The sequence below is a fragment of the Eutrigla gurnardus genome (assembly GCF_963514095.1).
Source record: "Eutrigla gurnardus genome assembly, chromosome: 19".
Taxonomy (NCBI): Eukaryota; Metazoa; Chordata; class Actinopteri; order Perciformes; family Triglidae; genus Eutrigla; species Eutrigla gurnardus.
The window spans coordinates 10,846,226-10,860,012 of NC_139930.1; the positions used below are offsets into that span (position 1 = coordinate 10,846,226).

Consider the following 13,787-nt stretch of genomic DNA (forward strand, 5'->3'; position numbering starts at 1 on the left):
ATTGCAAAAATATGTATTTTTGTGCCCTGTTAACTTGATATCATTCATGTGGGCATTTCAATTAAGGATCAAATCAGATGGACCATAGGCATAATCAGTGAGGTGGCCATTACTAAAGCAAAGTGCAAATAACCAGAGGGCGACCATATGTTGAGGTTATGAAAAACAAATAAAACAAACCTGACTCCATTCATCAAATGGAAGACTATCCACGTTTTGGCCCGACGGGTTGCTTGTCTGAGCTCTTTTGGTAAACATCTTGCTTTTTATTCAGTGTGTGTGACAGTGAGTGATTCGCCATCAGCGCAGCACCGTGTCAGGAGAAGGTTTGATTTTTTGCAAGGTGGACATTTCCTACGTGCTGTCAGCGAGCCGTAATACTTCACCGCTCGTGTCGAGAAGACGTGCCAATTATACGCTGATGTGCCATGAATCTTACAAGAGAAGCTAATATTTAAAATAAGGAATAGCTGGCTGAAAACAGGGCTAGGTGTTGCAGAGCATTTCTAACTGCTGATCGTACCTGGGCAGACGCTGAGAAAGAAACAAAAATAAAAATAGGGTTTTGTAATTGAAAAGGGAGGTTTGTGTCTGCACCCCCAGTATATCTCTTCTTGTATTACTAAGATATGAAATTTGAAGGTTTATTTTTTTGGCCAATGCCATCACCGAGCATTCCTACCTTTTTTTTAAATACATTTTAATGCTTTTTCTTTCATCTTCGCTTAAAGCCAATGGCAAGGTCATTTTACAATTATCTTCACAAAGACTGTGAATACCGACTCCCTCAGAGTCCACTTTGCCATCTTTGCTCATTGAAGAAACTTTGCAAGATACATGACTTTGTGTTTACTTCCACTCTGAAGAGATGCTTCTGTTTACATTTTAATCAAACATCAATATGCATATTACCGAGTTTAGACGCCCTTCTCTGCGACCGCCACGTAAGCACACAAAGCAGTACTCCAAAGTCCTCCTCGCCCAGTCGGGCGTCTGTCTTCTTGTCGTTCAGGATCCTTGTTGCTGTTTGTGGAGTCGAGTCACCATCACAGCACACTGTGCTTCCCGCGGTCCCATCACAAGAGGCGGCGCTTTTGTTTCTTTGAACAGAGGAACACAGGGGTTGCTTACCCCTTCGTTCAGTCTTGACAGCAGGTGTGCAGAGCTCAGTGTATGGGCGCACTGAAGTGAACACAGCGGCGGAGCAATACAGTGAGATTTTCTCAGAAGAAAGCACAACGATTCCAGCGTTTGGAAATGTCAGATTGCACCTTTTGTTCGTAAGGATTCAATTGATTTCAATCAGAAGCCGCCCCGGCCGTCTGACCAGGCGTAATCCCAATTGGAACTGAAAACGTACTAAAATTGTTTGCTCCACTTTTTGGGGCTCCAGGGATTCTCTGTCCTCAGTGGATGAATCCCTCTGACTTTGACAATCCCTTGACTTTCCCCACAGCGCTACGTAAAGGTTGACTATCCAACTATTGGATGGATTACCACAAAATATGGTGCACACATTCATGTCTCCTTTCAGGATGAATTGAGAACACTTTGGTGATCTCATAATTTTATTCATCATCAGGTCAACATTTTCATTTCTCCAGTACTTTGGTTAATGGCTAAAAGTCTGCAAAACTAATGGCATTCCTGGCAGAGAAATGCTGTCAAAATACTAAAAACGATCACAAAATAAAAGCACAGTCATTGATGGATTTTTAAAAAGGACTTATTATTTCTCTTTTTTGTGCATGTAGAAGGTCTCCAGAGCTGCAAAGCCATCCATCATGAATTCTCCCCAACAGAAACTCTGCCCCTGTACTGCTTCAAACACCTCAATTGAAATGTTTCCTTTTCTTCCTTAAAATGGTGATGTCACCAAGTACAAGTCTGCATAAAATCTGCCCAGATGCTAGTTTGGTACGTCCTCAAACAAGCTAGTAAGAGAGGAGCTGAGCATGGAGTCACTATGTTGAGAAGACCAAAGGAAGAGGAGTTGAAGAGGAACTAAAGCGGGACATTTCTGACAAGAAAGCAGAGAATGAGAGCAGAGTTTTTTCAGGAGGACGTTTTTTAGAGCATTTAGCATGGAAACATGTTGTAGTAGTAACCTGAAATACATATAAGGAGGATTAAAGGTCCTTTAAGGTTATTATTGATCAGGAGGCAGTTACTCACACAGAGTTGGCAACCACTGTTTCACCCAACATTAGTCAATTTCTAATTGTTTTCTAGAGAATAAAAAAGTAATTAGCACAAGTACGTATGTGTGGAAGACAGAAGATGCTTACAAAACAAGCCCCTCAAGAAGTCTAGGGGCCTCCGCACATCTGTTTCTCGTTTAAGCCTCTTTGCTGGAGTCTGTGTGCAAAGATGTAGACATGATTCAAATAAGCATCACATAGATTTCAGCTGTGCCTCGTTTGGTGCTGATTAGCAAATGTTAGCATACGGACACGCTAATCTCAGATGGTGAACATGATGAACATACCTGCTAAACACAGGCTCACAGAGCTGCTAGCCTGCCTGTACACTCCCAGTCTTGTTATAAATCCAATTTGAATGTTGTATTATTATGCAGATCTAATAATATGCAGGGCCCTCTATGGAGTTCCACAAATGAAACGTCACTATAATAGTATCTTATATGTCAAAAAACAAATTAAATGCATAAATTAAATGAAGTTAAATAAATGAGAAATACAGAAAACTTCTACCTCGTATTGCCTCCGTGTATGCACTGTCGTCTCCTTCAACATGGCCAGACCTGGATACCGCGGCCTCAGAGGAGTCCTGAGAGTTTATCGATGCGGGGGGGCAATTCCCTCGACTCTCCCTTGCAACGTGACTAACATGTCCAATTAATGCCAATACGCCGATTAGTCCCAGACACGACCCAACCATGAACCGGCAAGAACCCCCTCGCATGCATAACTGCAGTGAAAGTTTGAATTTGAAAATGCCGCATACCTAGTACAGCAGAACACAACAAGCCCTGGGCTACATCAGTTTAAAACTCCTGTTGGATTGGGTTCAGTAAGGTTCGCCTTTATTCTGCCAGTCACAAAACGCTGCTAAAGCTCACAGAGGAAACCTGTCATGTTGATAAGGAACGCTTTCATGTGTTCAGTAACGCCTCTGTTATTGTCGGTGTTCATTCTCTGCCTTTTCACCGAAATAAAACTTGAGTTGCAAACATTACAAGTAGTCGTTGTCTGCGGGTGGAAGGGTAAAAGCCACCGACGCACCGCGGCGTTGTCTCATACTGTACAAGCATGCGTAGCTTCTAAATTGCACTTAAAAGGGTTATGCCAGACCACTTTCCAGGCACAGAGGGATGTTCAGCTGCTGTTCTTCTCACTTTCTGGTGTTTTTCTAATCTGCTTTTTTCTTCCGCTGCAGGGAAGAGGCCATGATGTCCACTTACTTCGAGACGGTGGAGGACCTGCTGGCGTCTTTCGGGCCGGCCCGTGACTGCTCCAAAGACAACGGCGGCTGCAAGAAGAACTTCAAGTGTGTCACCGACAGACAGTTGGACTCGTCTGGCTGCATGGTGAGTGTTAGGTTTTCAGACGATATGCTGACATCATCATGCTGTACATAGTGTGGGAAAAGCATTGTTTATAGTCTGAACCTGGACTAAGTAAATGAACAACTCCATGGCTTATAAAATGTATACGTTTGCTGTTTAAAAATCAGTTGAGGTGTGTGTGTGTGTGTGTGTGTGTGTGTGTGTGTGTGTGTGTGTGTGTGTGTGTGTGTGTTTGCTTACTGATAAAAGACCTAGTAGTTACACGTTTCATCCATCAGCCTGCTGTCAGCCGAACCCGGCGCTGAGCTGTAGCTAACTAGCTAGCAGAGATCAGAGGGTGTTGACAACCAATTTCAGCGGCACAGCAGACCGGAGCCACGCGAGTACAGACGGATTCAAGCCTTTAGTCTGGCTCGACACACGGGAGCTCCAGACAGCTAACGTGCCCAGACAGCAAGCGCGTGATGTCTATTGTCGTCATAATCACGCAACGAAAATTCCGGGAAAAGAGGAGAACCAAAACAATAACCAAATGCATGGAAATGAATGAAACAAACAACAAACAAAGTGTGCCAATGACTAGTCCTTGTACTTGCTCTGTAGTTAACTCAGGGCTTTGCAGCTAATAGACTGATGAAGTATCAGCTGTATTCTAAAATTCATCAATTTACATAATCACCTCATTTTGAATCTTTCTTTCCCAAGATAATGCCACTCATTAAACGTGCATGCCATCTGCTACAACCTAATGTGGCTTTTTTTTTTTTTTTTGGGGGATATTCGCGAGCAATCTATAATGTTTTATGTGCCATAAATAGTGTGCATCGCTGTTACCGTAGGCTCTTCGGTGCATGTATGGACACTCCGGGCTCCATGGTTAGAAGCAGTTATGACTCACGCTGCTATAGTGCCTGTATTCCTCGTACACAGACGCTGATGTTATCACAGCGTGTGCTTCGACGTGTATGCAACACTCTTGGAGTAGCTTTTTACCCGTTTGGGCAATTTGCGGAAAAACACAGAAATTGCCTTTTGACAAAACATAAGAGGAGTATCAGTTCACTGTGATGACAATGGCGGGGCTGTTCTTCACAAGATAATATGGATCAATAGGAAACGCTCCAGTGGCAACAGCAGCAGTGATATTAATAGCGTTTGTAATATGCTTCATCTGATACCACTATTACTTGTCGAAAAAGTATTAGAAATACATATAATGCATTTATTAATAGAGCTTCTTTCTGATTCACACCCTTCTTTCTGATTTTAGATGCAACACTGTACACGGTATTGCAAAGAGCTTTTCTCCCGGCACATTCACGAGTACAGGGCGACTCACAGAGCAAACCTCAGATGCGAGGCGTTTGACAGCGAGGGGCGGGTCCGGGTTGTAAAGTAATTAAATTGATGAGCCATCTCAATTGCTGGAGGACGGATGCTGGCTCATTAAGAGCTTGGACAGGGATATAAATTGACTCGTCTATTTGTTGTTTCTGTCAAGCAAAGACAAACACCGATAAGGCAATTTTCTTGTTGTGTTTTTTTCTTTTTTTCCTTATCTTTTGACTGAAATTAAAACAAAACTAAACTCTGTCAACACCTTGTATTTACAGTTTAATTGATGGAAAGCACGTTGACACTGATCACTCCTGACATTGTTTCCCAACAATGATGTGCACTAAAGCTAATAGACAATATTCAGTAAACTAAATACCTTAGTAGAGCTTGTAACATTCACAGTGAGTTATTCTGCACATGCCCTCTCCAACTCATCCCCAATGATTTACCTCCCACTGTGTTACCATGACGACTAGTCCATTTCAATAAACCTGACTCATTTTCCCCATCTTTCATCAGAACCAAGACAATTTCCACACATTAAGTGGCTTGTAGCTGGGTTTTTTACAACTAATGTGTATATTTTGTCTGCATATTGTGCCAATTGCCTTCTCCCACAGTATGGTCATCATTTTGTTCCTGATAACGTGAAAATACATTATAATAACTCCACGTCTCTGCAGCTGTTTGATGTTCTTCTGCTGTGTCACCCGAGCATGAGCAACACGGATAATAATTCATCAGAAATATGCATGAAAGTCAATGGTACACTGTGTCACGCTGATGAATCTCATGCATCCAACTATAACTATAGTCTATTCTCCCAGTAAAGAATAGCATAGGCTTCATAAATGTCATTATTTAATTTCGTGAATGCAACATTTTAATGAAGCAACATTTGAATTCATGATACGGGAAAGGACATACATTTTGTGCCGTGTGATAAAATTGTTGTGTCTAATTTAATTCATTCCGTAGTATGTCTGCATTTATTACAACTAAAATAATTCCACACGGGGTTTATTTAAGACTGGAAATACAAATGTAGTCATGTTAGCTCCCGTACATGCTTTGCATATAGTGTGAAATAGCTGATATCTGTAAAATAATTACAATGACATCTGAAATAGTGGCCCCCAACCATGTTTTATTTATTTTCACAGTGGTCGTAGCATTTGCATCCTATTCTGGGGGCCGGAGACTCAAATTGAGCAGGTAGTCTCTCACACTGAACCTACGCCGCTAAGATAAATCCTTATTAGACCCAGAGGTGGAGAGCAGGAGAGAGTGTGTGTAAAATATGAATGAGTATATGCTAATAAGCCTTTGGATTGTTTATCCGACTGTTCCACGGCAAGCCCCTGGACGTAACGTGGCGTATTTAATTAGTTTCCACACACAGGTGTAAGCAAAAACACGTGGACCTACTTTTTTCTTTCTTCTTTTTTTTTTAGCCCACAGCAGAAAATGTATTTTCACACTTTCAGAAAGTACAAATGCGAGTTGAAATATGACTAAAATGATTCCGAACAGGTTTCGCAGCTCCATGTGCGGCTGATTAATACGCAGACAAAAAGACTGACAAAGCCTTCCAGCCTTCAAAGATTAACTCAGAAGGATCACAGACACAGTGGTATTATTTTCTCCTTTGCGGGTTGATGTTACTTTAAACACCCCCGTCAGAGTGGGTGCTAACACAGAGCGGCGACATGCCACGCGGAGGGGCTTAAAAATCCATTATCAGAGTCGGTCCCTCAAGGCTGTCTGCCGCTCTTAAGACAGTTGAAATGCATTTTGAAAATGACTCAAATTTCCGTCCGAGCCGTTGCTGAACTTTTGCAGACATTAAATATTCAATTTTTTTTTCGTTTTGCCTGTGTTTCCTTGCTGAGAGGATGACAGGTGGTTTATACTCATGTGCTCAAACCTCAGGTTTTTAACAAAAGCTGTTCTAAGTGCAGGTTAGACATTTCAAACGGCTAATGTTTCTGAACCGCCGCCTTCCTCTTTCATCACACCAGTTGGTCATGTTATACATTACAGCAGCGAAGGTTAAACTGTATGTTCTTCTGCTGTTTGCATTGCAGCCTCTTCTGCTGTTACTACGAGCACGCTAATTTTTTTTCTCCTGTGTGAAGTGGGCTCCCTTGAATGCTTATATTGGTTTGCTTTAAGGGGGATTTAGTGACTTTAATGAAAACATATGTAGCGTAGTATAAAAGCACAGACAAACACAATGTGAACGTGCATGTGAACTCAAGCATTTACAAGCCGTAGTGATTCCATGTTAGATCATAATGTTGCAAAATGTTTCTATTTGAGTAAGTTATCTTTTTTGTTATTGTTAAGCACTATATTAAAAACATGGTATGGCTTGATGTTATAATGTGTGCTTCAACATGATAAAGTATATAAAGTAGAGTCTTATTGTTGGTTAGATACATGTTTAGACTACCATTTTATTGCAGAAGTACATATTCTCCAGAATGATTAAAATACTGGATATTATGGGAGCATGATGTGCATATCAGCTTATCCGCCCCTTTTTCTTTTTTAAATCTCCTTTCTGTTGCTCAGACAGACAAAAAAAATACTCTCCCATAATTTTTACACCACAGGAAATCTGTCCTCCATGTATCTGAAGCTGGAGTTATAGTTGTGTTTGTTCACGTCGCGACACGTAGAAGTGACGGGAACGCCAACGGACAGATCTGTCTATCCAGCGTTCCCCCAGCGGTGTGGAATGAACGGTCAAATTCCTGTTAAACCTTTGGTCAATGCACCGTGTCATCCACTGTGATTGTGTGAGGTAGGGGTATTACTGTTGCACTCTGGGAACTCCCCATGGGGCTGCTTGTTGAAGTTCACAACTCTGTAAACATGACTTTTCCTCATCGCCGGCTAGCTTGAAAGTTTAAGCTTAAACAAAAACCGTAAATCCGCACTTTGTCTTCATGGCACGTTATTGTATCCGGCTAAGATATCTGTCTTCTTAATGGGCGGAGCAGATGGTGGGATATTAGTGACATATCTTTCATCTGCTGATGTCCCTTTTGGGACATCTCTGTTCAAGTTGTTTGGATGCGAGGTTGGCAAAGATGTCATTTCTTTTAGCTTCAACCATCATCTGAAAGTTTAATTTTTGGGGCCCGTCAAACTCCAGTGGTTTATAATAGTTTAGAGAAGACAGATACTGTTGTCTCCAATCTCATTTTAAGGCATTTGTGTGGGTTCCCAGTATGCAAGAGTTTATTAAAATGTGTTGCACACTCCAAAAGTCAGGAATTAAATGATGAGTTGTCAGTGTGCAGCCAGATTTCTGCTTGGTTGCTTCTGGTTTGCATAAAGAGTCAGCAGGGAGGGAAAAAAAGGCAACTCCAGCCAAACAAAAGTTTTGTGCAAACCCTCCTCCCCTAAGCCCTCTACCTTCCACTTCCGCCCCCCGTATCTCCCCGCCGCCCTGTGTTCCTGGCATCGGAGCGTCATGCTCCCTCCCCTGCTCCACTGCACTGCAAAGCTCAGTTTACCACATTACCATTGGATTGCAATGCGTTTTGGTTTATAGCGAATTGTAATCATTCTCTCATCCTTTAACTCTGACACCGCTGGTTAAACGCTGAATCAAGTGTGTCATTTAGTGCAGTCAGATGACTCGTGAGGGGAATATGAGCAAAGTATCTGCAACGTAAGTAAACTGAAACACATAATATTCAGTGAATTATTCTCTAATCTAACGGCACTGATTTTTGAAGACAACATGGCCGGAAAAACTCAGTATAAGTGCTTACTCACGGGGAGGGGGTCCAACAGTATTTTTTGAATAAGCATCATTTTTTGGAATTTATATCATTATATTTCAGTAAATTCAACCTGGCTCAGTTCCAAACCCAAACCCACAGTTAACTTATTAATGAATGAAAACTATTAAATCATGCAGGCTTGTTTATTTTTTCACTAGCATTTGACACGAAATACAGATGATATCTGTGTTTGAGATGTCAAGAGGAGCAGAAAATAGTTATTTGCCTCTTGCAGTAAATTGTTGTATATCGCTGCTATTTTTTTTAATAACCTTCAGTGAAATCTGCAAGGAGGTTCATTTGTGTTTCTCTGCTACAGAGGTTAATTTGATCAAATCCATATTTCCAGCGGTATGAAATTGAAGGATTAAAACCATCCAATCCATCCAAATATAATCTTTTCAAAAATATGATATCATTTTAATGCTTATGTTTAAGACAAACACACATCAACTCATCATTAACAGACCAGTATGTTGTCTCCGTCCTCAGATGAAGCTCATGAGAGCAGTTCATAAATGCCTTTGTTGATCAGACTGGTCACAGAACAGAGCTGCCCTTCACTCTCATAGGGGCGGCATCGTCATCTGTTGTGTTGCTACTAAAGGAAGGTGGGGGAGCAATGGAGACAACGGGGTCTCTAGATACAGTCGGTCCCCGTGGTGTCGAGAACAGATGCATCTTGATTAGCCGATGAGCACAAAAATGCTGATTTTCTATGTGGAAATCATCCCATGAAGTCTGTGTGACAGAACAAGGCTGTGTGTTGTCATGTATATCCATCCAGACACACTGTATCTTTGCATATGTAAACCATTCACACAAGAAAATTAAAATAAAATAAGCGCATCAAAATATAAAAAGAGAAGCTGAATCTGTTTTAAATGCAAAGTCTATTTTCTTTTTTTTTAGCCTTTGGGCAGCACCATTCCCAAAAGATGAGAAATAACTGTTTTTTCACTGAAGATTAAGTATGAAGTATGAATTCACATTTATATAAGGAGCAAAACAGCTGGGTTGAGACTTCTTATTTCTCACTGGGGGGACTGCAATGCACCCTCACAAGTTTTTTTTTTGCACTTGCAGCAATAAAGCTGTTGCGCCTAATTTAGCCCATTTCAGCAGCGTTGGCGCTGCAGGGCATGCATCTCTGCCACCTCTCAACCAGATTAGACTGTCAAATATGCTTTTAGAGTATTTGATTCACAACCCACCTGTCATTGTGATTTAGAGCTGTGCTGTTTTGAAGACTTTATTTTTTTATATTTAGATATATATAATATGTGTGGCGTTTTGGGAAAGACATTGCCCTTATATTTTTCCCTAATCCGTATTTTGATCGCTGAAAAGATTCCCTCGTCACACTTTAAAAAATGTCCCCATCACGTTCTCTCGTTAATTCCGAATGCAGCCATCTGAATATTGAGCTCACGCGTCCTTGATCACTCACTGTTCACACTTCTCTCACTATCCCTCCGAAATCTGTAATGGCCACTAAGTACGAACATCTGTGCATCTTAATTTTGACAAGATCATTAGGAATTGGAGTTCTCAATAGATAATGCTCAGCTCCTGATTAAAGCTGAGGGCAGTAATGGGTCATTAGGAAAATGAATAGCAGCCATTGAGAATGGGTGAACTTTAATTTGTAGGGGTGATCAACGTGCGGTATGGAATACGAAGATGTATGTGCATTTCTTTAATGTCTTCCAACCTGCCTTGTATTTCTAACCCCATATAGAAGAATGAAATTCCATCGCTCAGGTACTTAATGGTGTCATAAAATTCTCATTTGCAATGGCCCCCCGGAGAACCCTTACACATTCAACCCTTAGATTTATAGTTAAAGCAGATATACAGGTGTAAGAAAGAAAGGAAATGGAAGCATCATATCCGTAATGTCTGAAGCTATTAATTATACTTGATTGAATTCTCACATTTTTAAGCACAAAAACTCACACGGACACACAGCCACGCGTATGTCTAATGCACCCCCTTTAAACATTTAATATATTCAATATTAAGTCATTACTCAGTTTGCCAGAATCTAATGATTTTTTAATGTATTTTCAGTTAATTATAGTAACAACGTCTCAGTCACTGGAGTTGTTTCCGTGCTGTTCGGAAGGCTGCAGCCGATTCCTCAGCCTGTTCTCCTTCGCACAGAGGAACCTGACTGAAAGAATGTATCTGAAAGCCCATGTCCTCCCGTCTCCCCTTGTGTCTTTGGAGAGCCGTCCGAGCAGAAAGAGCAAGCAGCTAGCGGCTGTTGCTAATGGCTAACCTTAAGTCCTCTTCATTCAACCGGAGAGTGATGCACGACGGTTCTGTATTACAGGCGGCTATTCCCCACAGCTCTGCCTTCGGCATGATGAATGGCTCCAATCTCGTCCCGGGGAGGAAGTTAGCATCGCATTCATGAGATCCAGTAAATAGATCTGTGACTGGAGAGCTTTCCCATTCAATGTTGAACATGTGGGACTTTTGTCCAGGACACGTGTCTGAACAATGCCCCAGTTTTTGTTGCAGCCTCCTTCCTTTTTTCCGTTTTTTTTCACATTTGGCAGAAGAGATGTCTATCGCTCAATTTGTTTTTGTAAAAATGTCTACAACCCCCGAGGGGAGAGCTGATGTAACCTTTTCCTGGACTAATTTGTACGCTTTGTGTGAAAACTGCCTTTATTCAATCTTATGAGATAGTGATCTTAATACGATAACATAATCTTGCAGTTATGAAAAGGCTAATTATGAAAAAGATGTATCATAATTGGAAGAAAAAAGCTCCTTGATTACTTTTAGTTGGATTGTAACTGGCGGGAATTGTAAATCATCAGATATTTTTTGGGGCTAAGACTCATGTTAAGATTAAATAGTCCCATTACCTGTCGCCCCTCTTTTGACCACAGAGTCAGTATGCAGCTAGTCTATAATTGCTTTAGTGATTAAGTGTATAAAATAGAGAGGGAGCCGTCCTCCAGGTGGAAATCAGTCTATAAATTAAAGCCTCACCTGAGAGTCAGGGTCTTTCCAAATGTCAAAAACGCATAATCCTCAGCTCAGCTGTTCGCTCTCCAGTTGTCTGTATTCAAATCGTACGCTTGATGTCTCTCACCTTGATGGCTGGAGAGCAGCTGCTGCTGCTGAGGGCATTCAAGGCTTTGGAGGTTTCACATTAGGCACTGTCGCAGCTTCCCGTTTGATATTTCATTGCTGATGAGATGACACGAAACAGTGGAGGGAAGGCTTATAAGAAAGCACGGTCTGCAGGTTTTCGAGCACCTGGAAACTGATTGTTATCACGTCCAGGCCTCTTCTGACCAATTTATCCGACAGAAAAGCTTTGGCACAGTGTTTACAATGTCACAAACTGCTGTTTTTCTTTCACTTAACTTCTGCAGCTTTTACAGTGTTGAATGGAACTGGAAGTAGCTGTTCATTAGAGCTGACGTTCAGGCCCGTATGCCTGTTTCTCTAACATCTCTAACGTTGTTAAGCTCCGGCTCAATCCTCCCTCTCACTCTGCCTCGTCTAATTTCTGACTTGATTTGCCTCTTAATTTCCCTGTCCTGCATTACATAACCATTAAAACCCACCAAATGAGGCTTTTAATTGCTTTTCTGGCCCATGGTTTATTACAAAGGGAAATTGTTTATCGCTGATCTCGGGGACTTTTTTTGTCAGATCGAAATGTGTTGACGTTCAACATTCCTAAGTTGGTTTCTATTGTTAGAAGAGCACTTGAACACTCTCCAGTACACTCAACAGCAACGCCCAGAGTTTTTAAAATGTCTTTTCTACTCAGTCCGTCTTAAAAAAAGAAAACAACATTATCATTAGTGTGAGTGGAGGTTCCACTATAAAGCCTTTTATTTCAGTGATGTCTCTGACATTTGACACGGACTGATACAGCTCTGACCATAAGTCTCACAGTGAAATGCTGGGGGGGTTTTGTGACATGGACTGCAGATATTAACATATCCAATGCCTGCAACAGATTAAGTGTTTGCTCTGGTTTGTGTGCACCGTATATTCTGTGCTGCAAAAACCGTGGGAGGTAAAGGTGAGAACGCCATGTCCACATACTGTTGTGCTACTGAATCGACAACGCCATACATCACCTCCCTTTGATTCCCCAATAACCCCATGACCTCACTGCAGTGAATAGAGCTGCAATAGCTGCTGGATTCCATTAAAGCCAAGACATATGAGATGAAGCAAGAATGCACTTGTTCTAAAGCTCTTTTAACATGTGACATAACCTTTTTTTCTCTCACAAATAACAAATACAACACACTTGTTAAACCGTCTGAACCTTGAGCAACGGCAGGCCTACATCTACCAACACCTACTAGACAACATGTTGTGTCATCACGCCTTCCAAACCCCACAATCAGTCCCACACGGGCACAAGCAGAGCGTGAGGAATCGGTGATGAGTCAGTCAAAGTGGTAAACAGCACTCTGCAAACTGTGAAAAATAATAGTCTCTTACAGTCTTCATTTGAAACCGACGCAAACCGGTACATCAACGCTCACAAAGGAGATACTACAGCGGGCCCCCTCGCAGCTCCGAGAAGAAGCGATGTGCCAGTTGTTTTAAAAAATGACTTTTTTTTGCGGCTGATGTCTGAAAGTGTCAATTGATTGTTGGATTCCAGCCCCAGCATGGAAAAGCCATCAAATATTCTAATATGATCATTTTTTCTGTCACGACTATAAACTGGTAATAGAAGAATCCATCTCTGCCATTCAAGTGAATAATAAGTGCTGTTTCGCAGCCTCTAATGTCTCACTCAGTAGGATAGAATATACAACGCGACAGTCTCGGCAATGAAACATTACCAAACTGTGAGTCTCTGATGCTCTTGCAAGGAGAGGAATTACATTTTAAAGCTTCTGGATGTGGTAAACTGCTTCTCTGCAAACAGCTGTCTTTGCTTTTCTCATTCGGGACATTACCGCACGATCAACATTTGAACACATCTTTGAGGATGTAATTGTTTCATATCCGGGCCTCGAGTTCGATGGTTAAACCGGCACGATGGGCAATAACGCTGCAGAGCAACATTGCCTTGTTGTGAATTTCTTGCAGACGGTCTGCATCGAGCAGCGCGTTACGGC

The 13,787-nt window shown here is 41.6% G+C and overlaps 1 protein-coding gene across 1 annotated transcript in view; it reads left to right on the forward strand.

Moving 5' to 3' along the window:
- Nucleotides 1-13,787, forward strand: part of astn2 (astrotactin 2) — a 232,385-nt gene that overhangs the window by 139,762 nt on the left and 78,836 nt on the right. Inside the window, exon 11 of the mRNA XM_084036066.1 lies at nucleotides 3,400-3,550. Within this exon, the coding sequence (XP_083892192.1) occupies nucleotides 3,400-3,550 (151 nt within the window). The remainder of the gene's footprint in view (nucleotides 1-3,399; nucleotides 3,551-13,787) is intronic.